The 26,424-nt window shown below is 38.6% G+C and overlaps 2 protein-coding genes across 7 annotated transcripts; one reads left to right on the top strand and one right to left on the bottom strand.

Moving 5' to 3' along the window:
- Positions 1-1,774: 1,774 nt before the first annotated feature.
- On the top strand, positions 1,775-14,246 carry LOC141361480 (SID1 transmembrane family member 2-like). Of its 2 annotated transcripts, XM_073862895.1 has the most exons (29): positions 1,775-1,962; positions 2,338-2,565; positions 2,650-2,771; positions 5,149-5,313; positions 5,653-5,698; positions 5,781-5,882; positions 5,964-6,047; positions 6,164-6,263; positions 6,356-6,421; positions 6,903-6,996; positions 7,140-7,198; positions 7,329-7,340; positions 7,864-7,902; positions 8,202-8,273; positions 8,397-8,453; positions 8,793-8,908; positions 8,992-9,065; positions 10,481-10,547; positions 10,622-10,695; positions 10,773-10,896; positions 10,979-11,096; positions 11,178-11,314; positions 11,429-11,537; positions 11,628-11,704; positions 11,818-11,864; positions 11,983-12,088; positions 12,181-12,291; positions 13,594-13,707; positions 13,783-14,246. In XM_073862895.1, exons 2-29 carry the CDS (start codon positions 2,356-2,358, stop codon positions 13,843-13,845), a joined length of 2,565 nt encoding a protein of 854 aa, XP_073718996.1. In that variant the 5' UTR covers positions 1,775-1,962; positions 2,338-2,355; the 3' UTR covers positions 13,846-14,246. The 2 variants fall into 2 exon arrangements, with proteins under 2 accessions (XP_073718996.1, XP_073718997.1); XM_073862896.1 differs by lacking the exon at positions 8,397-8,453 and having other exon boundaries at positions 1,776-1,962.
- A 763-nt stretch (positions 14,247-15,009) lies between these two features.
- Positions 15,010-26,147, bottom strand: LOC129437230 (uncharacterized). Of its 5 annotated transcripts, XM_073862890.1 has the most exons (29): positions 25,961-26,146; positions 25,576-25,693; positions 25,346-25,457; positions 24,973-25,222; positions 24,161-24,253; positions 24,006-24,080; positions 23,745-23,819; positions 23,517-23,618; positions 22,409-23,272; positions 20,923-20,976; positions 20,762-20,823; positions 20,496-20,537; positions 19,954-20,313; positions 19,779-19,865; positions 19,523-19,706; positions 19,324-19,398; positions 19,109-19,231; positions 18,727-18,870; positions 18,528-18,611; positions 18,239-18,307; positions 17,921-18,087; positions 16,848-17,005; positions 16,596-16,771; positions 16,381-16,488; positions 16,131-16,227; positions 15,654-15,881; positions 15,550-15,580; positions 15,332-15,436; positions 15,010-15,227 (listed from the first exon to the last, which is right to left on the bottom strand). In XM_073862890.1, the coding sequence occupies exons 2-29, from the start codon at positions 25,655-25,657 to the stop codon at positions 15,137-15,139; spliced, it is 4,098 nt and encodes a 1,365-aa protein (XP_073718991.1). In that variant the 5' UTR covers positions 25,658-25,693; positions 25,961-26,146; the 3' UTR covers positions 15,010-15,136. The 5 variants fall into 5 exon arrangements, with proteins under 5 accessions (XP_073718991.1, XP_073718988.1, XP_073718989.1 ...); XM_073862887.1 differs by having other exon boundaries at positions 19,523-19,865; positions 25,961-26,147; XM_073862888.1 differs by having other exon boundaries at positions 19,523-19,865; positions 25,576-25,682; positions 25,961-26,147.
- Positions 26,148-26,424: the final 277 nt, after the last annotated feature.

Raw genomic sequence — 26,424 nt, 5'->3', positions numbered from 1 at the left:
CATTTACATTGAGGCTGTACTGATGTTGCTCTTCTCATCAGTGTTGTTGCGTTATGAGCGTTTTTTTATTTTAAACACGAGTGGTAGTTTTATTGTATATCATCGCGTATAGCGCAGACAATTTGTTGCAAATTCAGAATATGAGAGAATACACGGTTAGTGTTACTACAGAACACGTGCACGAGCATACCGCATCATAGGGAGGGAGAGAGCTCGGACGCAGACTCACCAGAATGGGTATGTGTCGTAATGCTGACCTTTTGTTAAGTCACTCATGATGAACTCGATCAGCCATCTTCTCTATCAGTGACATCCGTGACTGTTGACGTTTACGCGAAAAAGAAAGTAAAAGGAACGTGGAGTTAAAATACTTTTGACTGTAAAAGTTAGAGAGAGCCGCGCTGCTTGCAACAGGAGAGAGAGGGGAGGGGCGCGCGCTGTTGAGGCGCTGCATGTAACGAGAGAGGGAGGAGGGAGGCGAGCTGAGCGCTCACTACAATGAATAGAGTAAAATTAAAATGTAAATGGTAATCATGAAAAATCTATTTGTGGCGGCCAGTGTTGATTCTATGGCAGATAAATCAATGTATGGAAAACACTGAATTATTCCATAGGTTCCAGTTCTGGGCCCCCCCTCATCCTGGGCCCGGGACAACAGACCCGTTTTTCCCCCCTGTCGGCGGGCGTGCACATCATTAATGTCTTTTTCTAAGGAATGTTTATAAAATCTGTCTTACTTTAACTAAGGCCTAGTCCTGGCTTTAGCTAATCCTGCCCGAGCGTTGTAACTGTTAACATAACCTAATGCACCGTGAACTAACAAGAATAATATCAGTGTCATATAATACATGTAATATCAGTAATGGTTTATCATATAAAACCTACTTAAAATATCCTGATTTAACTAATCCTGGCTTAATCTAAGGCCTGTCTGTGAAACCAAGCCTATAATAATTAATATGTCATATAAATAATATAATATAGTATATTTAACATAAACACTAGCCTATGATAATAAGTTACATTTATATGTAACATTTTCTTGCTTGTTGTTAGTTTATGGCACAGACTTCACTAACTCAAGAATTAATCTGCACTATAATTATGAAAAGTATAAATATTATGTGTAGGGTTTGAAAGCCTCTCAGTGTGGTGTTGCTGTGTTATGCAAGTATAGTAATGATGGGAGAAACGAAGCTTTGAATCAATTGAACCAATGAATGATTCACTGTTCGAAGCGCTCGAATCACCTAAATATGGCGCCACCTGCTGGTGAAAAGATGGCAATCTTGACATTTCACACAATAACTGCAAGGTTTTTAGATTTTTTTTAACTTGAAGTCAAAAATTAGGCAAAATGTTAGCGTTATCAGTCAGAAGGTTGAATGTTTAATGAACTTGCATAATAAAACTGACTCGAGTTCGTGTGTTGTGAACTCCCTGTCAGGTAAGTTAAAGTTACTGGCTATCATGATTAATTGAGATGCTGGGGTTAAACCCTGCACAGGTTGATTTTGACAGATGGATAACTTAAATGAACAGATATTCTGTGTATAGTTTCTCAATCAAGTATCGCCTCGACTATCGTTAGGAATTGTTTTGTTAATCTCTCTTTGTCCTCGTGCTCGTATAAACATATTTCAGTGATGGAGCTTTAAACTTTTTAAACCACATTTGTGTAAATTGCTGTGTAATATGAATATAAATGTGTTTGTTTACGTATGGAACGCAAACGTGACGTGGCAAGCAAATGACAGTCACATGACTCGTGCGCGATGACGTCACTGGCACACGGCTTTCCGTATCAACAACAGAGCACAGCGCGAGAGAAAGAGAGAGAGGAGAACGACTCCGGTTTGAGTTTAAATCTAAATCAGATTGAGTTTTTGTGAGTTTGTGTTATTATGTGTTTGTGTCAGATCTGTCGCGTGTACAGCGGATGAGAAGTCAGCGGAAGATTCGGTCAGTGTTCATTTGTCTGTCTGTCTGTTTACATACATCTATAATAATAATAATAATAATAATGTCTCTGAGTATGAAGAATATACACATATAGATTATATATACATGTATATATAGAGAGATAGAGTTTACACATATGCATTGAAAATTTTGGGGTGGTGTATTTCGCCCTTTCTATCACTAAATGAGTTTTTTATGTAAATGAAGCAGCTGGTGTGTAAATAAAATTAATCTAATATGATGAACACTTATTATAAATGAATAATGTCATGAATCATGCAGATGATCAAGTGTGTACTGTATTGAGATAGCAGCAGTTAATATGAAATCTCATAATTCTAATGATGTCTTGAGGGTTTCTGGTTGTGTTGTCAGGCTGATGAAGGATCCAGGATGCTGCAGGTGTGTTGTGGTTCGGTCCGGGTCCGGTCCGCTCCCGGTTGGCTCGTCCTAATGCTGATGTGCTGCTGGTGTCCAGGAGGAGCAGACAGCACAAATGTGGTCATCCATAAAGACGCTCAGTTTGATGTGACGTACAGCGACACCGTCGCCAGTGACAACCAGACCATCTACTCGTACAACCACACCGTGTCCAGAAACAAGGCACCAGAACCTTCATTCACATAAACTTTATTACGTTCATCACAACAACTCTATTAACTGTCTGTGTCTGTGTGTTTATCTCAGACGGAGGGCGTGCGGGTTTCGGTGGAGTTGGTGTCTGAGAGCACTCAAAGTCCCGTCCTGTTCGTGGTCCGTCAGAAACAGGCGGTTCTGTCGTTTCAGGTTCCTCTCATTCTCAGAGGCTTGTGAGTACACCTGATGCCACGTAACGTGTCCCATAATCCTGACCACACCTGTAGTTAAGGGTGTGTCTGATGATCCAAGTTTTATTTGGACTCAGATACGATGGGTGAACTTTGACCCCTTCACCTGAACATTTGGTGTTTTTCTCATGAAACTAACTGTCACTTTCACTTCTCTATTTTATAATGTGACAGGAAATGTGCTGCTTGTGTTTTAAAGGAGACATTTCACAAGACGTTTTTAAAGATGTCAAATACATCTTTGGTGTCCCCAGAGTACATATGTGAAGTTTTAGCTCATATAGATAATTTATTATAAGATGTTAAAATTGACACTTTGTAGGTGTGAACAAAAATGATCCATATTTGTGTGTGTCCTTTAAAATGCAAATGAGCTGATAATGCAAACACTGATCACCATAATGGTGGTTTGTTGACATTGAAACTTAGCTGTGCTGTCAATTTTGGCAGTGCCGTGGTTGGATAGTGCAGATTAAGGGGCGGTTTTATTATAATAGCATCCCCTTATGACATCACAAGGGGAGCCACATTTCAATGCCTTTTTTTCTTCACATGCTTGCAGAGAATGGTTTACCAAAACTAAGTTACTGTGTTCATCTTTATCACATTTTCTAGGTTGATAGAAGCACTGGGGACACAATTATAGCACTTAAACATGAAGTCAGATTTTCATCATATGTCCACTTTAATACAAAGTATTTACATTTTCTCTTGACTTCAGGGTTTATTTTGTAAAAGACTGTAGACTTCTGTATATAGAGAGGAGTCAAAGTTACCGTGTCTCATAACTGATCACATGTGTAAAACATAGATATATAATAAATAAAGAATAATTGACAACGGGCTGTTGAGTTTTTAAAAAAAAAAAGCACACCCAAGATGGTAATGTGTCACAACACGAAGCAGAGTAGCGCTGTATAACTCTGGGTTCACACCAGCCACGTTTGAGGCATCAAATTTGCGTCTACCGGGTGTAGTTTGCCGCTTGAACATTTTGAGTTTACTCGCTTCATTTGCGCGTAAAAGACGCAAAATTCTAGTCATCAAGAGATTCATGCAGAAATTGGCATCATAGGAGGGGCTTCTGCGACTCCGCTCGCTTTCTGTAATCACTTCACTACTAGAGCAAGCTCCTGATTGGTTAACGCGGTGCAAGTTCAAGTTTTTCAACTCATGCTTTTGCCGCGGCAACACTCAATTCTCGCAAACTAGAAGCTAAACGCCTCATTTGCGCCGCGAGAGTTCCAGACGCCGTGGCTGGTCTGAACGCAGCATAACGATTAATCGCAACTAATCGATTGCAGAATAAAAGTGTTTGTTTCCATCATACGTGTGTAATAATTCTGTATATATAAATACACACACATGCATGTAAATATTTTATATTTTTAGGAAAAAATATATTAATATATTAAGTATTTATAATATAAATTATATGTAAATATAAAAACGTATATACATATATAAATATTTCTTAAATATATACATGCATGTGTGTGTATTTATATATATATATATATACACATAATTATTGTACACACACACATATATATATATATATATATATATATATATATATATATATATATATATATATATATATATATATAATTTAAACAAAAACTTTTATTCTGTAAATGATTAGTCATGTTTAATAGCCCTAAATCGGAGTTACACCGCGGGTGTGAATTATTTTCAAATAATTCAAGAATAGTAGTAATTTTTTCCTCTTATACCATGATTACCACAAACATCACTCTGGTAGTTATTTTAACTCTTTGCCTGCCAATGAAGAATTTTTATGACAATCCATTTTTCTGCTATTATCCACTAGGTGTCACTCTTACTCAACTTATAAAACACTAAAGAATCCACTGATCCAAAAACAGTAATAACTCTATGTATGTTTCATTCATCGCTCTGAATCTGATCTCTAACAAAAATCCTTTACAAAAATACAATTATTTCAGCTTTTTGATCAAAAATTGGTATTTTTAAAGAAACCTACCAATATTTGAGAGGTGATAAAAGAAAACAAATGAAGATAGGATGAAACTTTTCTTTCCCATTTTGTTTGTAAGCAGAGGGTCTGTTTTTTATTTGATATATTGTATATTTATGTATTTAAAGAAGAACATTTTCTGGAAAGCATTCAATTTTGTGAAAATCATAAAAAAACTGCTGGCGCAGGCTGGCAACTTAAAAAAAAAAAAAAAGAGTTAAAACATTTGTCAGGTCAGGTGTGCACTTATAGAAAAACACCCATGAAACATTTTTCAGCCAATCAGAATCAAGCATTCACCAGTCCTGTGATATAATAGTATGTAAGTTAATGTATGATGATGTGTCATCTCTTCAGGTATCAGAGGAAATATCAATACACTCAGGTGGGCCGTACGCTGTGTCAGCCGCCTACTAAAGCCGTATCAGAGATGCAGTTCTTCTATGTGGACGTGTCGACTCTCTCCAGTACATCAGTTCATTATCAGCTGCGAGTCAGTCGTGTAGACAGCTTCATTCTGCAGTGAGTTACTCATAATATATTATGTCTTATCTTACCAGTCAGGTTTAGTAGTGCTATATAGACCTTTGACAGGATCACACGTCAATCTGATAGACAGACGCAATAACTTCACTTCTGTACTAACAAAACATTGAGTGTCATCAATCTCAACAACTTTTATTTTATTGCATCCTGGAAAAAACTGATCCATGAACAATGAAACATTGTGTTGAAAATGAACAACCTGTCAGTTATGATTTAGAGAAATGTTTAGTTGTTTTAGTAGTGTAGTAAACATCAGAGAGTTATGCATTGTGCGTCTCTGATCACTGAAACTTTGTTTTCTCTGTATGTTTACAGGACAGACAAGAAATTCAGCTTTAATGCGACACCATCTCAACCTCAGGTACACAAACACACACACATGAGCTTAGAAATCAGTGTATTACTGCAGTTCTGGAGTGTAATGATTGTGTGTTTGTGTTTAGTTTTTAAAGTATGTGTTTCCTGAGGGTATGGACACAGTGATTGTGAAGGTGAATTCACAGAAGAACTTCCCATGTTCAGTTATGTCTATACAGGACATCCAGGTAAGAAACACACACACACACACACACACACACACACACACGTACACGTGCTCATATCTGTCTTTCTCTTTGTTTTTTCAGTGTCCAGTTTATGATTTAGATAATAATGTGGCATTTATTGGGATGTATCAGACGATGACCACCACAGGTGCCATCACAGTGCAGGTAACACACAAACACACACAGACACACACACACACACACACAGACACACACACACACAAGTATACATTGATATGTCAGTCCAGTATGTGTGATGTGAGTCTTGTGTCTCTTTGCAGAGGAAAGATTTTCCCAGTAACAGTTTTTATGTGGTTGTGGTGGTGAAGACTGAAGATGAGGCGTGTGGAGGGCCGCTGAGATTTTATCCGCTCTCACCCGGTTAGACCAATCAGAACGCACGATCATCAGGCCAATCAGAACGCATTACAGCGTGACTTTACTGTGTGTCTGAATGTGTGTTTGTGTTTCAGATGAGCTGTTTGATGCTGGAAATCGAAGTAAAACTCTGGATGTGATCGTATCTCCTGCCATTAACTGTGAGATCTACACCGTTCATTCATTCATTCATTCATCTGTTCATTCATTTATTCATGTGTTCATTCATTCATTCATTCATCTGCTCAATTATTCATCTGTTCATTAATTCATTCACCCATTCATTTATTCATCTGTTCATTCATTTATTCATTCATTCATCTGTTTAATCATTCATTCATCTGTTCATTCATCTGTTCAGTTATTCATCTGTTCATTCACTTATTCACCTGTTCATTCATTCATTCATTCGTCTGTTCATTCATTTGTTCATTCGTTCACTCATTCATCTGTTCATTCACTTATTCACCTGTTCAGTCATTCATTTATTCATCTGTTCATTCATTCATCTGTTCATTAATTCGTTCATCTTTTAATTTACTTATTCACCTGTTCATTCATTAACTTATTCATCTGTTCATTCATTCGTCTGTTCATTCATTCATCTGTTCATTCATGTATGTATTTTCTCTGTCCCTGTAGCTGAGGTGTATGTTATGGGAATGCTCTTCTGTCTGGGAATCTTCCTCTCCTTATATCTGATCACATTTCTAGTGGCTTGTGTGGAGAATAAGAGGTAAGTGTGTGTGTGTGCGTGTGTGCGTGTGTGTGTGTGTGTGTGTGCGTGCGTGCGTGTGTGTGTGTGCATGTGTGTGTGTGTGATGTCACTGTTGTATGTTAGTGATGTGAGGTAAATGAGAATCATGTCTCTCTCTACAGGATGAACAAGAAGAGGGAGGGGCTTCTGCAGCCAGGTGATGCCTCTCCTGCAGAGACAGGTGTGTGTGTTTGTGTGTGCGTGTTTGTGTGTGTTGTACTCTGTATGTATGTTTGTTTGTTAAAGTGTCTGTTTTAATGATAAAATGTTCTCTTTCATCCTCTTGTTTTTTTCTGCATCTATATCTACAGCATCTCTCTTGGGTAAGAGGTGTGCGAGTGTATATGTATGAGTGTGTGTCTTTTTAACACACAACACTGATTTATCTGTGTGCTGTCACTCACAGTTTGTGTATGTGTTTAATGCATGTGTGTGTGTGTGTAAGGTGCAAGCCTAACTCTTTAACCATTTATAATTTATAATAATAATAATATATAATAATGTGTGTGTGCGTGCGCGTGTGTGTATGGTTTGACCTCTGAAGACTGTAGAAACGTGCATGTTATCTATGAAGGTTTAATAATACTAACTGTATTAACACTAACTGTATAATAATCAGAGTAAAGTCAAGAGTATAGTTTGTCTTTTATGTGTACGTGAATGTTCAACCGTGTAAGTACGATGTACACGAGGTTTGAAAAACTCTTCAGTGCTCATACAGTACGCTGACAATCTTCTGCAGCATACACACTGTACTTGGACCATCACATCTGTGTAAAAACTGGACTATACTTCAGCTTTAAGATCAACACTTTTCTCATTGATTTGACTCTGTGTGTGTTTTAGGAAAGGCTCCTGTGTCACCCTATGAATACGTCTCATTTGGTGAGTACATGAATGTGAAGATTAATGATTACTAATCATTAGATTTGTTTGAACCTCTAACCCCATTCACACAACACTTTGGGCACAGAAAATATCTGTAAAATAGTCAAAGAGTCTTCTGTGTGAACACAAACATGTCCAGTAAATGATCTGAGATCTCTCCTGTAAAGAGGACCTATAGTAGTAACATTGCCATCACATTCTGTGTGAACAAGAGACAGAAACAATAGCGTAAGGGGCGTGACGTAGTGAGGACTCTGTGTGTAAATGTCTATCTCTCTCTATCTCTCTCTCTTCAGCTGATAATGGCAGCACATTGAGCTCTGAGGCCGTCACAAACAGTTCAACTGATGGAAACTACGGATACACAGGTACACAAACACACACAAATATACACACACACAGGTACACAGCAGTATTCAGTGTTTGTATTGTCAGATGTTTGTCCTGTCCTCTCTCTCCTCTGCTCTTTAAATGGTTTATTTTTGTCACAGGATTGGAGACTTTTAAACGCAGATCAATCACAGCACATCATGTAGCCATCCGCATTGGTGACACGCCCACTTTATAAATCAGCCAATCAGCACGCCCATGTAAAATCCCCACAGAATCAAACATCTCAATCATTGGTCTGATGCCCCATGAAATGAATATTCTTGAGTAATCTTGAGTAATGATATATATGATGATACATTAAGAATTTGTTTTCAGCAGCTGGAGCGAGTAAAGTAAAGTAACCGTGTTACGGTTTATGCTGATTACAGATGATCTCATGAATAATTCAGTGATGATGATGATGATGATGATGTTGACCTCTGTAAAGGGAGTTTATGTCGCCACAATCACTAACCGTTCAGTAAGTGTCAATGATTTATGTGTCTCACACGCAGATCGTTTGTTAGAGAGCGTCGCTCGCAGTCGTCAGGAGTCTTTGAGTTCGGTCGAAGAGGACGATTATGACACGCTGGCCGACATCGACTCGGATAAAAACATCGTCCGTACGAAGGTGGGAATCAGTCGGTACAAAGAAGAAAGAAAGAGCTCAAAGCGAGGTTTAAACTGACTTCTTATTTTGTTTTCTAATCACAGAAGTTTCTGTGTGTGTCGGATCTCGCTCGCAAAGACAAACGCATCCTCAGCAAGAAATATCAGATCTACTTCTGGTGAGTGAGAAACATCTGACAGCTATCACACTCATTCATCTCAACCACACCTTCTAGACAATCTGACCACTCAACATTAATGTCCTAAAAGACTGTCCTACGACATAAAGCCTAATGCATTACAAGTAATAAGTAAAGTAACGCATTACAAGTAACGTGCATTACGTAATAATAAGTAACGAGTAAAGTAACGCATTACAAGTAATAAGTAAAGTAACGCATTACAAGTAACGTGCATTACGTAATAATAAGTAACGAGTAAAGTAACGCATTACAAGTAATGAGTAAAGTAACGCATTACAAGTAACGTGCATTACGTAATAATATTACTTTTCTGAAGTAACGACTAAAGTAACGCATTACAAGTAATGAGTAAAGTAACGCATTACAAGTAACGTGCATTACGTAATAATAAGTAACGAGTAAAGTAACGCATTACAAGTAATGAGTAAAGTAACGCATTACAAGTAACGTGCATTACGTAATAATAAGTAACGAGTAAAGTAACGCATTACAAGTAATGAGTAAAGTAACGCATTACAAGTAACGTGCATTACGTAATAATAAGTAACGACTAAAGTAACGCATTACAAGTAATAAGTAAAGTAACGCATTACAAGTAACGTGCATTACGTAATAATAAGTAACGAGTAAAGTAACGCATTACAAGTAATAAGTAAAGTAACGCATTACAAGTAACGAGCATTACGTAATATTACTTTTCCGAAGTAACGAGTAAAGTAACGCATTACAAGTAATGAGTAAAGTAACGCATTACAAGTAACGTGCATTACTTAATATTAATTTTCTAAAGTAACAAGTAAAGTAACACATTACTTTTTAAATGTACACATTAATATTTCAGTTACTTTTTCAAAAAAGTAATGCAAGTTACTTTTTTAGTTTAATTAATTTAATTTAAAAAATGATGTACTGAATTAAACTAAACGTAGTCACATTATGCACTCTATGCTTACACGCCTGTATGGGAACAGTTTGAGTCATAAACTGAGATGGCAGGCCAGAGCTCGACTTTTTTGTGTTTTTGCAATTTCTGAATGTAGAACTTTTCAGTCATAAAAACACCTGCAAGGCCTGAAAGAGATCAAGCCTCAGCTAAGAAAAAGTAATGCAAAAGTAACTAAAAAGTAACGTAAGCATTACTTTCCATGAAAACTAACTTATTAACACAATTAGTTGCTTTTTTGTGAGTAAGTTAATATTGTAATGAATTACATTTAAAAGTAACTTTCCCCAACACTGATTACAATACCGGTACATAAAAAAAGTTTTGTTTTGGCCATTTTAAATGGCCTGCTATGAATAAAGACGGTATAAATTTAAGTCATGTTGACTATGCTAACCAGCTAAACCTTGAGTAACTTCAGTAAGTGATGTGTGTTTGTTCTCTATAGGAACATTTCTACAATCGCAGTGTTTTATGCTCTTCCGGTCATTCAGCTGGTCATCACCTATCAGACGGTACGTGGATGACGTCAGTTATCGTTTGTTTTGTCTTTCTTCAACGTTACGATGACTGATGTGTGTTCTGATAGGTTGTTAACGTCACGGGAAACCAAGACATCTGTTATTACAATTTCCTGTGTGCACACCCTCTTGGCGCGCTCAGGTTTGTGTGTTTAATAATCATTAGAGATTATTAACTAGTAGATAACTAACTAATGTAGCGCTCGTGTGTGTGTGCAGTTCCTTCAATAACATCCTGAGTAATCTGGGTTACGTGTTACTGGGTCTGCTCTTCTTACTCATCGTTCTTCAGAGAGACATCCTTCATAGTCGAGCCCTCGATCGTAAAGACACCACAGCACTGGTGAGAACACACAAAGCTTCACAAACACACACCTTTACTGACATAAGAAGATCTGTAACATGTGTGTGTGTGTTTATTTCAGGAGTGTGGTATTCCTAAACACTTTGGTTTGTATTATGCGATGGGAACGGCACTGATGATGGAGGGGTTGCTCAGCGCCTGCTACCACGTCTGCCCAAATTACACTAACTTTCAGTTCGGTGAGCACAGTTTAGTGTTCATGTGTGTCAGTGTTTGACACTGATGTTGTGTTATATCTAATGTGTGTGTGTGTGTTTCAGACACATCGTTCATGTATATGATAGCTGGATTGTGTATGTTAAAGCTCTATCAGAAGAGACACCCGGACATTAACGCTAGCGCATACTCGGCGTACGCCTGTCTGGCTGCCGTCATCTTCTTCTCTGTGTTGGGAGTGGTGAGAAAAATCAAACACACAATTAAACATTCATCTCATGTGACGATCACCTATAACACCTCTGATTTAACTGATCACATACAAAAACATTCACCTGTTGTGTGTGTGTGTCAGGTGTTTGGTAAAGGTAACTCGGTGTTCTGGATTATTTTCTCTGTCATACACATACTGGCTACACTGCTGCTGAGTACACAACTGTACTACATGGGCCGCTGGAGACTGGGTAAGACACACACACAAACACACACACACACACACATACGTATGATCTATTGGACACGCTAGTGGTTTGAACTGTGTGTGTTTGTTTCAGACTCTGGGACCATGCGCAGGATCTTTCATGTGATTTACACAGATTGTATTCGACAGTGCAGTGGACCCATGTACATTGTGAGTACAAACACAAACACACACACACACACACACACACACACACACACACACACACAGTTGTAGTTGTGAATCTCTCTCATGTGTTTCTGTGTGTCTCTGTGTGTCTTTAGGATCGAATGGTTCTGCTGGTGATGGGAAACATTGTGAACTGGTCCCTGTAAGTCTATCATCGTATATCTCTTTCTCTGAATCACACATGAATGCACCAGTGACCCGTGTGTGTGTGTGGGTGTGTGTGTGTGTGTGTTTGTTTGTGTGTGTGTGTGTGTTTACAGTGCGGCATACGGTCTCATCAAACGACCCAATGACTTTGCCTCGTATCTTCTGGCCATTGCCATATGTAACCTGTTGCTGTATTGTGCCTTTTACATCATCATGAAGGTACGGCTCTCACGGTGACATCATCAGTGACTCTCATCTATACCTCATCATTGTGATTCAGTTGTTGTGTTTTGTGTTGTTTTGTTGTGTAGTTGCGCAGTGGTGAGAGAATTCAGTGTCTGGCTGTGGTGTGTATTCTCTTCACGGCTGTGGTTTGGGGTTTCGCTCTCTTCTTCTTCTTTCAAGGTCTCAGTACGTGGCAGGTAAGACTCAATCTCTCTCTGTACTTCCTGTGATCAGTGTACAATAGAGCACGATTGATTTAACGTTTTGCTGATTTTATGAGCCTGTCGCAGATATATCTGTATCAGCATATAAGCTGCAGATATGCAGCCGATATGAACAGGGTTTTTTTTACCGAACACAGAACTGCTTGTAAATGATTAAGTATTTGCTTTCTTAGATATTTTATGAGCAGTTGATTAAATAAGCTTGCACATCTTTCACACGCTCGCAAAATGAAACAGAAAAAAAAATTTAGTTTAATAAAAGTCTAAAGTCAGGACTGATAGAAAAACGTTGTGCAGTACATTACACATGACTCCATGACTGCTTCAATAAACAATGACTCCATAAGTCCAATATAAAGTTAATGTCATCCCTTAAAACTGCTAATGATTCATTTTGGATAATAAAGTTTATTGTTAAATTGTTTGCTTATATTAGATTATTATAATTGTTTGATCAGCACATTTGTGAGTGATCATTGCATTGGATTTATTTATATACAGTATATTGTGTTAATGTATATAATGTATTATGTGTACAGTACTGTAGTATAATATACTGTGATACATGTGTACTATACTATAATAAATAACCCTAACAACGTCCGATGTGTCATTATCTGACTTTTTTACTTCCTAATATATGTATCGTTTGGACTCTATACAAGCTGCATGATGTAAAATAGACAGTTTCTTTTACAGTGTGATTTAATATCATGCAGGTTTATTATATTGCACTTATAATAAAAGAAAGATATTGATATGAATTGCTCTACTAAATGGACAATAAAGTGATCTAGTTGTGCTAAAATACAGAGACCTCAGTTTATGTGTCAGACAGGAAATCTTCTCATTTAAAGATGACAGAATTGTGTGATAAAAATTGTGTTCCTAATATTTTGATGTAGTAGCAAAAGCCAATGTTGATTTGTTGTTGAGCTATATTGTAATATTATTTAACCTCCTAAGACCTGGATGTTCACATATGTGCACATCACATTTTTTTGTTGTTTGCACCATAACACTTAATTGTGTGTAACTGGAACCGTGCACACTTACACTGCTTCATGTTCAAAGAAAAAATATTTGATTATTATATTTATTGGTTCTTCCTCATAACCCCAAAATATCTGGAAGAAATCTGAAACAAAGACAAACCAAATCTCAGGTCTTAGGAGGTTAAAGACACATACTACACAATATAACACAACTTTAATATATGTATATATTACCTGCATACATTCATTCACTCTGATCTGAATCAAACTGTGTCACCAGAAAACTCCGGCTGAGTCTCGTGAACACAATCGTGAGTGTATCCTGCTCTCCTTCTTTGATGATCATGATATTTGGCACTTCTTGTCATCAATCGCCATGTTTGGATCCTTCCTGGTGAGTTCACAGTTCAACCTGAACAAACCAAATGAAATCAAAGCATTACATTAAACGTCTGTCTGTCTGTGTTAGGTTCTGCTTACTATGGATGATGATCTGGATACGGTTCAAAGAGACAAAATCTTTGTGTTCTGATGGACAGACGTTCTGGTTAAATTACAAATGAGACGTGAGCATCTTTTTACTGCCAGTCTGAGACGGTAGGGGAGGAGTCTCCTACAGGAGCTAATGCTGATAGGACAGTGAATGTGCCAATCAAACTGCCAGTGCTCCTCCTCTCATTGCCATGGTAACGGTTAATGTAACCATGTGGATCTCCAGTCCCGCCCTGCAGATCTCACTGGATTTTTGTAATGGTAGTTTATTCTTCTATGGCTTCTGTGTCGTGGTCTTGGACGTCGTGCTTCTGACTGTAAATCCGAGCCGAGCTGCTTTCATCTAACGAGGATTCTGATGAGAATATTTGCACTGTCTTACAAATTATGTTTTTACAATGTACAGATGGAATGATTAATAAATAAAAACTTTTTACTGTCGTTTTCATGTCACGCTAAACTATAGTTTAAACCAGTGAAACCATTAAAGGGGAGATTTCACATGACTTTTTTCACAAGAAGTCAAATAAATCTTTGGTGTCTCCAGAGTACATATGTGAAGTTTTAGCTCAAAGTATCCCACAGATAATTTATTAAAACATGTTAAATTGACACTTTGTAGGTGTGAGCAAATATGTGCTGTTTTTGGGTGTGTCCTTTAAAATGCAAATGACGCTGATAATAATGCAAACACTGATCACCATAATGATTATTTGATGAAATTGTAACTAAATTGTGCTGTCAATTATTTTTCTCTCGCTGCACTAAATGGCAGGGTTGTGGTTGGATAGTGCAGATATGAATGGCAGTATTATTATAATAAGATCCCCTTCTGACATCACAAGGGGAGGCAAATTTCAATGATCTATTTTTCACATGTTTGGAGAGAATGGTTTTACTGGGTTGATCTTTTTCACATTTTCTAGGTTGATAGAAGCACTGGAGACCCAATTATAGCAATTAAACATAAAGTCTGATTTTTATAATATGTCCCCTTTAATGGCCTGATATGGACACTTATGTTAAGGGATAATCGATTGCAGCAAAGTGCATTTAAAATATTTTAATGAAAACTAAAAATTTATAAAGAAAATACTTAGCCATGGTGTTGAATGATGAGTTTGCACATGCTTTATCTTAAAGCAGATTAAAAACACTTTAAAAACAACAATAAAAAAATATTTTCACTGTAAGAAACACACAGTTTTACCTAAAATACAATTTATTAAGAGTGCTTATAAAAATATTATACAAATGAGATTTGCACATTGAAAACAGCAGAATTGTTCTGCTTATGAAAAACTACATAGATCCACAAGAGCGTTCGGTCTTCAGTATCGATGAACTTTAATCTGGTTGTTGTCGTCGAGGCTGAGCTGCAATAATCCACTGGATGTATTTCTGAGATTTGGGAACAGAGGACTGTGATGCTCAGGAAAACCACACAACAAGAAGAAGAACATTGAGGAATATAATACGACAATATGACACGCGTTTGTTTGTTACTGATGTTTGTGTAAGGATACATGTTGCGGTTTTTCCTCTGGGCCTCCAGCCAACGTTTATTTCCGTCAATGAGACCCTGCAGACGATGACCTTCGACCTCTGCTGATGGACGCAGAGATGACAGACTGCAGAATCAGAGTTTAAATGAAGCGTCATGAGAAGATCATGTTTAATGATCAGTGTTTCAGAGAGATGAGAGTTTTAATGTAAGAAATGCAGTTAAAGTGTTTCTCCTCACCTTGAGTTCGTCATATGAGCTCTGCTGGTTTCTATGGAAACAGAGATGTGTTCATGTCATACTGCAGGTGATTGTGATAGATGATGATTGTGTGTTTGTGTTACCTGTGTTCAGGCTGGACCAGGTCGTGTGCATCATGTCTGTTGGTCTGTGTTGTAAAAGTGAGGGGGAGGAGTTTATAGGCCACGCCCACGAGGAGCGAAGTACTTGAGGGGAGATCAAAGAGGGCGGGTTGGGCTTTTGTGTGAGTGACCCCAAAGCACCCAAAACTGAGTTTAACTGTCCTGAGATCAGCTGTAGAGAATCAGCCAATTGCTGCACCTTTACAGGAACTGACACACACACACACACACACACACACACACACTCATGTTATTATTGTGTTTGTAAGGTCTGTATCTGAACTGAAAGTGTAAAGCATCACAGCTCCAGATCTTTTATACTTTATGAGTAGATTCTGTAATCATTCACAGATGGGTTTGTTCATAGATACACATGATGTTGACTTGAGATCAGTTTCAGATGAAATAATCTGAGAGGTAAATCTGTACAGGTGAGTTGTGTGTCAGTAAATGTCTCACCTGTTCCCTCGTGTCCATACACACTGCTCATCTCTGACTCGGTCACATCAAATGTCACTTTTCGATCAGCTGACCTCTCGCCATCCTCACCTGACACCTGACACATACACACAATGAGCAATCACTCCATACACACTGTTCAGTGATCAGTATAGGCCATCTGATTACTGATGTGTGTTTCTTCTTTATTTAAGTGACATTATATGACTGGATGTGAATAAAAAGCTGTGTGTGTCTGTGTGTGTTGTACCTCTTCAGTTAGTGATGTTTCCAAGAGATTTAATTTTTCCTCTTTTTCTTTGAGTAAAGTTTGACCTTTCTGAAGCGTCTCTCTCAACTCAGACAGATCCTTCACCTCCTACAGACAAACACACACAGCAAACAGACTAGTCATAAAACAACTAGTTAGATGAATGTGTGATGTCATGAGTGTTAGTGAATGATGAGAGAGACACAAACACAGACCTGCTGCAGGTTCTGGTAGAGCTGTTGGGCGGAGCTTTCAGTCATGGGGTCCTTCAGACTGCTGTGAGCTGCCTGTAGCGCTGCCTGTCTGTCTGACACAAGAGTGTCCTGCTTCTCCAGAAACTGACGCGCCCGCAAGAGAGAGACGCTCTCATTCCACATGTACTGCCTCACACTGACAGAGAGAGAGAGAGAGACATAAATACAACACACAAATACAACACACACACACATACATTAAGTGATACACACCATCTACACTGATGTCACTCTCTCCTGAACAAGCCGACGCTTCCAGATCCTCCAGACGTAGATGATTCTCACTCTTCTTCTTCTTCATCTTCTTCTTCTTCTCTTTCTCTTCTTCTCCATCTCTCATCCTGGAAGCTGCATTCATCTCTTCCAGTTCACTGTACACACACAAACACACACACAATAACTACACACATACACAATATCTATCCATGTATAATAACTGCAGTGCACACTGGTGATTCTCACGAAATTAGATGAGGTGTCATGAGTAAATGCTATTTAAATAAGAAGCATAAAGTTACAAACATCTCTTCACATACTATTTTGTACATGATTTCAAATGACATCATACAAACCAATTTTGTTTCACATTTAAGGGGAAAATTTTCATTATTGCAATGTGTCCATGACTGGATTTTGGTTCTTTGACACGGAAATATTTAAAAAATCTAAAAAATAAAAATCTTGCATGTTACCTATAAACATTTACAGTAAAGAAACATGTGGTATTTAGAGATCATTGGTAAATGTAGAGACAATAATAAGGAATATAAATGTGTACAAGACAGATTTTCTCATCCTCCGCAACAATTTTCAATCATTGTTTAAGCCCTCAATGAACTAACATTTTCAAAAATATATTGTTGTAAGTGACATAATTGACTGTGACACTCAAGATGGCTACCAGGTAAGCAGTTCTAATTTTTTCTCTCCAGATAAAAGTTGAAATTTTGTTTGTCATAGTAACTAGACAACTTTGTAGTTCTCATTACCAAAACATGAGTTTGTAAATGCATATATTTAATGTAATCTCATGTTGCGGTAATGATCATTTTTGATAATGTTAATCTTAAAAATGTAAATAATTCTATAGGAAATATTTTTTAAATCCTCTAAAAATAATGGTTATAGTAAGTTTAGAGACCTTAAACTTTTAAAAAAAAATTCTGATGGACAGCTGGACACTTTCTAAATCTGGAGAACCACCCACACACATAACTACACACGTGTCCTTGTATGCTTGTGTGTGCGTGTGTGTGTGTGTGTGTGTGTGTGTGTGTGTGTTGTACCTGACTCTACAGGTGAGTTGTTGACATCTCTCTTGTAGGTCTATCAGTCTCTTCTCTAACTGCTCTCTCTCCTTCATCATCGTACATCTCGCTCGCTCTCTCTCTTCTCTCTCTCTCTGCAGCTCATCATGAAGCTCCTGATTCTCCTTCATCAGTCGAGGGAGAGACTGAAGAGAGACACACAAACATCTTTCATACTACGCACATGATCCATGTACAAACACTACATACAAAGTGTTTCATTTAATGTTACTTTGTTTAGTTCCCATAAGAGAAATACACACACACACACACACACACACGCGCACACACGCACACCTGTACTTCTCTCTGAATGTCATCATCTTCCTCACACAGTTGTTGTCTCTTCTTTCTTAACACTGATTCCTGAAAGTAAATGAATTGGTTCGCAGGGTTATAATATATATATATAATCTGAAATAAATAAAGAACAAACTGTTACACAACAGTGTCTCTTATATATAAATATAATAGACAAACTGAAAGCTTATGTTACTCATGAGTCTACACACAAATGTTTTCTTTATAAATGTCATTAAAGCTGTTCACTATAAACCCTTGAAGAGAAATAAATCATCTCACACACTTTTGCTTGAAGTTCAGCCTCTTGTGTTTGAATCTCTTTGCTTTGTAGCTCCAGTTTCTTTATCAAATCATGTAACACTGACTCCTGCACACACACACACACACAGACACAAAACCATTAGGATTGACTCTTGTGTATAATAATGTAGTGTATAGTTGTGAGATTATTGTATAGTTGTGTGTGTGTACTGCATGCTGACCTTCTGTGAGTGTGTTTTGTGTGTCTCCTGTAGCTGTGTGTCCAGCATATTCTGCAGTTTGTGTAGTTGTGTTGTGTGTTTAGAGATCAGATCGTCTCTCTCCTCCTGAAGACAATTCAGCAGACGCTCCCTCTCTCTGTTCTCCTGTACACACAAACACACACACATACACACAAACACACACACACACACACACACACACACACACACACACACACACACACACACACCGCTGTTAAAATTGCTTTAAACTCTCCTTACATCTGTGATTAAATCGTGCAGTGTGTCCTAGACCTTAAGAGTCAAATGAGGCTCCAGCATATCACACCATATAAAGTGTTCATTTGTGTGTGTGTGTGTGTGTGTGTGTGTGTGTGTATACCTGCTCCAGGTGTGTCTCTCTGAGGTTCTGTAGCTCATGTTGATGTTTCTCTTTCAGTTGTTCTAGTTTTCTTCTGTGATCTCTCTCAACTTCCTCTCGAACTTCCTGAAGAACATCTGTGAGCTGAAACACAAACACATATAAACACACCTTGACTCATTAAGAACATAATTGTGTTTGTGTGAGTTTGTCTCTGTGAGTGTATGTGTGTGTACCTCTCTCTGGTACTCTGCTAAAGGTTTTTCTGGTCGTGGACTCCTCAAATCTTTCTGTCTGTCACTCAGTTTAGCCTAAAAAACACAACACACAGTGTTACACACACACACAGATAGAGACACACATGCACACGCACACTGATACACACATGCACACACACACTGATACACACATGCACACACACACTGATACACAAACCTCTAGTCTGATGGAGGACAGTTGCTCCTCCTTCTTCTCCTGCAGTCGTTTCTTCTCTGCTCTAAGCCCCTCCTCTGACTCCGCCCTCAGATGGTCCAGACTCCGCCTGTTTTCAGTCTCCACCCTATCACGCTCAGCCTCCAGCTCTGAACGCAGCTCTCTGAGTTTCACCTCACTCTCATCCCTGCACAAAAACAAACCAGTAAGACATTTATATATACTGTATACATATATGTGTGTGTCTGTGTGTGTATACCTGAGTTGTTTAAGTTGTGTGTGCGTTGTGTGTGTTAATTTCTCTTCCTCTTCTCGTCTCTCTTTCAGTAGCCGCTCCTTCAGTAATCTGAGACAGATGAAGTCAGCGAGTGAATGATTGTGTCTTCACATCATCTCTGAGAGAATAACCCGCTTGTCACAGACACACAACTCACCTGAGCTGCTCGGCGCTCTCCTCCTTCATCCTCCGCTCCTCCTCTTTCTCCTCCTCCATCAGAGTATCTCGCAGGAGCTGCAGTCTCCTGTCCTTCTCCTCCATCAGTCGTCTCCTGTCTTCCTGCATCTGTCTGTCTCTCTCCTCCTCTTCATCACTGTTCTCCTCCAGAGCTGTCTGTCTGTCAGTGTCCTGTCGCTCTCCTTTCGTCTGCTCGCTCTCATCACTCTCTCTCTGGTCGGTCTCGTCTCCTTCACGATGGGCGCTGATGTCACTGCGGTCGTGAGCGGTCGTGGGTCTATGGCTGATGTTGTCTGGAGAATGAGGGATCTGAGCAGATGTAACGTCATCCAACAGACACCTTGTGTGATGAGAAACACGAACATGTCACTGGAATTATCATCATCAAAAACATTATCATCTTCATCATCACCATCAATACTTCTCTTAATAACTTTAAAGAATATGTAAATCCCTGTTGTTGTTGTATTATGAAGCTGATCATTATGTTTGTGTGTGTGTGTGTGTGTGTGTGATCTGTACCTGTTTGCATCTTTAGAGACCCTCTCTATATCTTTACTCTCCTAAAAACAAACAAAACACACAGACTGGTTGGTGATGTCATTAAAGGTAAAAGATTAATTCATAAAAAAATATTAATCAATCAGGTCAAACTCATAAAGTTCATATAAAGATATAGGTTATAGGCAAACTAATATTTGTCATCTGTGTGTGTTGTACACTTGTCACATGTGTTACTGTATAATAACACAACTCATCATTGTCAAGTTTATGTAACAGATCTCTCCACTGCAGGTGACAGCTCCAGCAGATCAAACACATTCTCTGAGAACTTGGACACAAATCCTCTCTGATGACACACAGAAGAAAAAGTAAGAGACAAAAACACTTAAACATGCGTATACACTGTTGTGTGTGTGTGTGTGTGTGTGTGTTAATGAGATCATACCTGCACATCATCAGTGGATGAGAGAGATTGTACAGGTTCACCAGCTTCAGACTCCTGTCACGACAAAAATATGACATCACACACACATAAAGATGTGTAATAAAGCATTACAACTGATTCATGCTACACAAACACAACAGAAAGAACAAACACACAGATAACAAACACTGAGCACTAGAGCTGCATAAGTTTTTGCAGAATAAAAGTTTTCGTTTACATATTAAATGTGTGTGTAATGTGTATAATAATTATATTTATAATGTACAAATAAACGCACACACATGCATGTATATATTTAAAGAAATATTTGCATGTGTATAAACATTTGTATATAAATACAATATTTGATAATATAAATATATTTTTCCTTAATGTGTTTGTATTTATATATACATAATATTTGTTTGTGTACTGTGCAAAATAATTATGTAAACAAAAACTTTTATTCTACAAATGATTAGTCGTGACTAATTATTAGGCAGCCCTAGTGAGCACATGTTTATAAATGACAGCCAGAGAGGATGCTGGGAGTTTTAGCTCTGCTATAGAATGAATAGATGGATGGATGGATAAACTACAGCACACCAGCAGACCATCTGATGCACATTAAAATGTCTGATAACCTTTCTCAGATTCACAAACTCTAATGTGATGCACCAGTAGTAGTGAGAATAAAAAAAAATAATAATAATATAATAATATAATAATATGATAAGTAATATCATTATAAAAAGTATTATTGAAGTCTATGCACCAGGTAACAAAGTCAAACAACTAGTCAAACTAGATTTGTCAATGTTTGTGAGGGCATAAGACATTCAGAGCAAATGTAATCGATGATATCCTAAACTAGTTTTTAATTGACTGTTAAAGGTGCAGTGTGTATATTTTTGCAGCATCTAGTGGTGAGGTTGCAAATTGCAACAAACGGCTCAGTCCACTGCTCACCCCTTGCTTTTGAAATGCATAGAGAATCTACGTTAGCCGCCACCTAACATGTCATCGTCTGAGACAATTTAGTAAAAAAAGTTTGTCCGTTAAGGGCAGAAAAATGGCGGCACAAAATGGTGACTTCCACGTAAGGGGACCCTCTGTGTATGTAGATAAAAACATCTCATTCTAAGATAATAAAAACATAACGGTTCATTATGAAAGGTCTTTATACATCCCTGATAATATAGTTTTGTATAATATTTTGCATTTATGTCAAGAGATCCTTCTAAGTATTACACACTGCACCTTTAAGAATCATCATGAATATTAACAAATCATTATTAATAATTGAATTAATAATCTCTGCCGTTTGTTTTTGTTGCATAAGAGAGACGCATCAGATCCTCTGCTTCACACCGATCCAACAAAAGACAAATCCCAGGTTCTGTGTGTTTATTGGTCGGTGTGATTCAAGCTCAACACAATCACAGGAGGGGCGGGGTTAAGCATGTGGGCGTGGCATTACAGGCAGGGGCGGGGCATTCAGTCCTACCTCACTGGACACAGGATTCCACTGAGGCACAAACTTCCGTGTATCTGACTTAATGTTTGTCTTTTGAGTTTCTGGCCGCGTGACCTCGAGGTGTTCGATCTCTTCACGGTCAGAATTCATCCCTGAGCTTCTGTGTGACGTCTTCAGATGTTTGCTGTCCGTCTCACGAGGGGAATCATTGAGGTCTGCTGTGGGTTGATGGTCTAAACACTGCACATGTGTGTCCTCGTGAGTCTCTTCCATGTGTTCTGATGTGTCCACGTCTGTGTTCCTGAAGTCATCTGTATCACTCTGTTCTTCTTCATCCCTCTCTCCACACTCCTCCTCCACAGAGGAAACACTTTTCTCATCTTCTTTCTCACTTTCATTCATCTCTTCTCTTCTATGTCTCATCTCAATCCTCATACTATCACATTTATTTTCTGTCTGTTTGTGTTCATCATCTAATCTTTCTTCTCTCTGATGTTTCTCCACCTCTGACTTCTCTTCTGTCTGATCGCTCTGACTGTATGATCTTTCTCTCTTAACTACTCCCTGTTGTTTCTCATCGTCTGATCTCTTCACAATCTGATCTCTCTCATCTGATCTGTCCTCTGCCTGATCTCTCTCATTATCCTCAGGACTGCTGAATCGCTCTATCTGTTCCTCGATCTCTTCTCCATCTCTATCGCTCTTGCCGTTCTCTTCCTCATCTCCACGTTTCAACTCCACCTCCTCTTGTGCACCTTCATTCCTGTCACTCATTTCGTCCTCTCGACCGCCGGACACAGCTGCACCTGGGGTCGGAGGGCAGGAAGAGACACTGCTGTGCTCCCTACTGCCCCCTGGTGGTCCGGAGGGGAGGTGACATCCACGCAAGGAGCCCTTACAGTGAAGGGATGAAGTCAGAGAGAGACAGACAGACAGACAGACAGTCAGACAGACAGACAGACAGACAGACAGGGGTTGTGAGGAGACATGCAGATTCCTCACCTCAAACAAACAGCCCAATTATTAATTAAGCAAGAGATGCACAGAAACAGGTAAGAGGAACAAAAGAGAGGAATGACATCAGGTTTATTAGTGAGACAGACAGACAGACAGACAGACAGACAGACGCTAACCGTACCTCTACAGGAGCATCTAGACTGTGGTCTCTAGATAAAGCCAAGTCTTGTAGCTCAGGTTCTGTTCTTTCTTCAGGAGGAACCGTTTCACTGACCTCACTGTCCTGTAACACACACACACACACACATAAACACAACCTTCATTTATTTGTGTGTGTAAAACAAACACTCAAACACCAGCAATGTAAGGAGACCTGAGGTAAAAGCAGGTGAGGAGCTCTGATGTTTACCTCATACTGAAGACCTCCCAGAGCATCCAAATCCAGATGCAGGTTACGCAGAAGCCCACCTGAGTCCCGCAGCCTCTACACACATACAAGCGCACACATAAACACACACACATACATAGATGAGTTTCTGTGGCGGTCTGTGTGTCTCATGTCTCATATATATATATAATGTTTAAATCAAGGTGTATATTCAAAAAAACTAAGTATGAAAGTCATTATTTGCAGTGTATGTGATGATGGGTTTGTGTTTTATAGACACACCTCTTCCTCCGTCTCTTCATCAGCACTTTTCTCCTCTTGACAGCTCACAACAGCACTGGAGTTCACCAGCACACCCTGATACACACGCTCAGGATTAATGTCTGTGTATGACTTAACAAAACTAAACTAAACACACATGATTGAGACTGTGTTACCCCTAAAGATGTTTTAAGAGGCTGAAGACTGCCCAAAGATCCTCTGAGAGATCCATCAGACAGACCCCGGATAGGAGCCAAAGGACCTGACAACTAACACACAGAGAGAGAGAGAGAGAGAGAGAGACATTACCTAAGAGACAGACAGGTAAAGTAAAATCAACAGAAGGCCACTGATGCAGTAAGGTGGCTTTGAAATGTGCTGGTGTCTTATTTATTAAGGGGCGTACACACAAAACATGCCTACTAATTCATGCTGTGATTTTGGCAAGGTGTTAACAATCAGTCTAATTTAATCGTTTTTTGGCATACACCATTTTTAGCTTTTGGGTGCATGTTCACTATTAGTAAGGATCCTACACACAGTTTTATAAATGAGATTCTTGCTCTGTTTAATGTGTTATTTTAACTGAAGGGAAGTTAGGGCGAGGACACAACGAGCGGTCTCTTAGCCTTTTAAAATAGTCAATAGTGTTTAGTTTACCTCACAACCTGAAGCTGAAGTGATGTCACAAAAATCATTGATTATTGGTATCGGCAGAAGTGACAGACTGTAAGTTTCGAACGCTTATTTCTTCTAAATGTGAATTCTGTCAATGTTTTATTGCACATTAGTTTATATATATCTTTAAGATGAATATATTCATACTGAATGACAAAACTAATATAAAAAGATGTTTCCATCATATTTCACCACCGTAAGCTGTCAACAAGTAAACACATATTTATATAAATCCCTGAAAATTGACCGGTCAGAGAAAACTGGTTTGTATTTGAGAGATGAGAGGTTTGGTGACTTTGATGAGACTCACCACCGGAGCTCTCAAACTCTCCAGATCTTTTTTCTTCTCTTTTTTCTTGTCTTTCTTTTCCTTTTTCTTCTTCTTCTCTTTGTCTTTCTTTCCTGTACCGAGGCCGGAAGCGGCAGGAAGAGTTCTGGCCTGTTGGGCTCGTTCCCTCTCCAGAATCACCAGCTGACGGTACTGCTCATCACAGGGATGATCCCAGGTGGACTGACCCGTGGAGAAGTTAAAGTAGTACACTTCACCCGTCACGTCCTGACTAACACACAAACATTCAATCACTTCACAAATTCATAGAAAACTTATTTAACGAAAACCATGTGTGTGTGCGTCTGTCTGTTTGTGTGTGTGTCTGTGTGCGTCTTTATGTGTGTGTAGTTACCAGGGTTTCCATTCAGCTGGCAGTGGGGCTACCATCCCCTCTCTGGCCAACCACAGCAGCTCTGGCTCTCGCTCGGGATCAATGCCGATCTCGACAGCATACTCGTGGATCTCTGAGAGACATGGAGATAAATGTTTAGACATTTAAATTATTTAAAACAAACACACTCACACAAAATCTGTAAACTTCACAATAAACTTTAGCTCATTGTAGTGTGTGTGTGTGTGTACCTTGCTCAGATGGAATGTAGTTTTCATCATAGTCTTCCTCTAACACCACCTGATCTCCGATGCGCAGCCCCGCGGTTGTCATGGTGACGGCTGATGAAGTCACGCGTCTTTAATTAATCTCAAGAGATCATAATGTTAAACTCTGTCAGTAAATTACCATTCCTCACAACACAAATCACTGCTTGATATATAAAACCCTTATAACACATTCAATAAAACTCGATGTACTTCATCTCGTTATCTCTCTCTACAGGCAAATATACAAAGCAAAATTAACAGCTAAATATCAAAAACACGAAGAAACATCACACTACGAGTTCATCATTCAACACAATTATTATTTAACAGTTAATGCGATTAGTTTAATCCATGCCCGACCTCTTACCTTGCTGTTTCAGATGTGCAGAGTTTTAAATCATTATTGTGAGTTATACATCAGATAAATATGATGGATATTAATCATTATAAAGAATTTCATCAATTGAAACCAGAAAGTTTAAAGCTGAAGCGCCGCGTCTCCAACACAGCAACCAGAGACAAACATGGCGGCCGCCGCAGCCGCGCTTCAAAATAAAAGTCACACAGTATAACACCTCACGGGGAAGAAAATAAGACATCTCGACTTTTTGGGATTGTAGATGATGATAGTCAATTAACTTCAGAGGTGGACACTACTTAAGTATTTTAAGTACATTTCCAAGCCCTCTGTACTTTATCAGAGTGTTTGGCTTGGGGGAAAAATTACTTTACTAAAAAATGTTCACTACATTCTGAAGCATAGAATCTTACTGTGTATTCCTTTTATATTGCATATTAAAATTGATTTAATACCTAATTACATAAAAATTG

The sequence above is a fragment of the Misgurnus anguillicaudatus genome, chromosome 24 (genome assembly GCF_027580225.2).
Source record: "Misgurnus anguillicaudatus chromosome 24, ASM2758022v2, whole genome shotgun sequence".
Lineage (NCBI taxonomy): Eukaryota > Metazoa > Chordata > Actinopteri > Cypriniformes > Cobitidae > Misgurnus > Misgurnus anguillicaudatus.
This window is presented reverse-complemented; position numbering and strand designations above follow the sequence as displayed.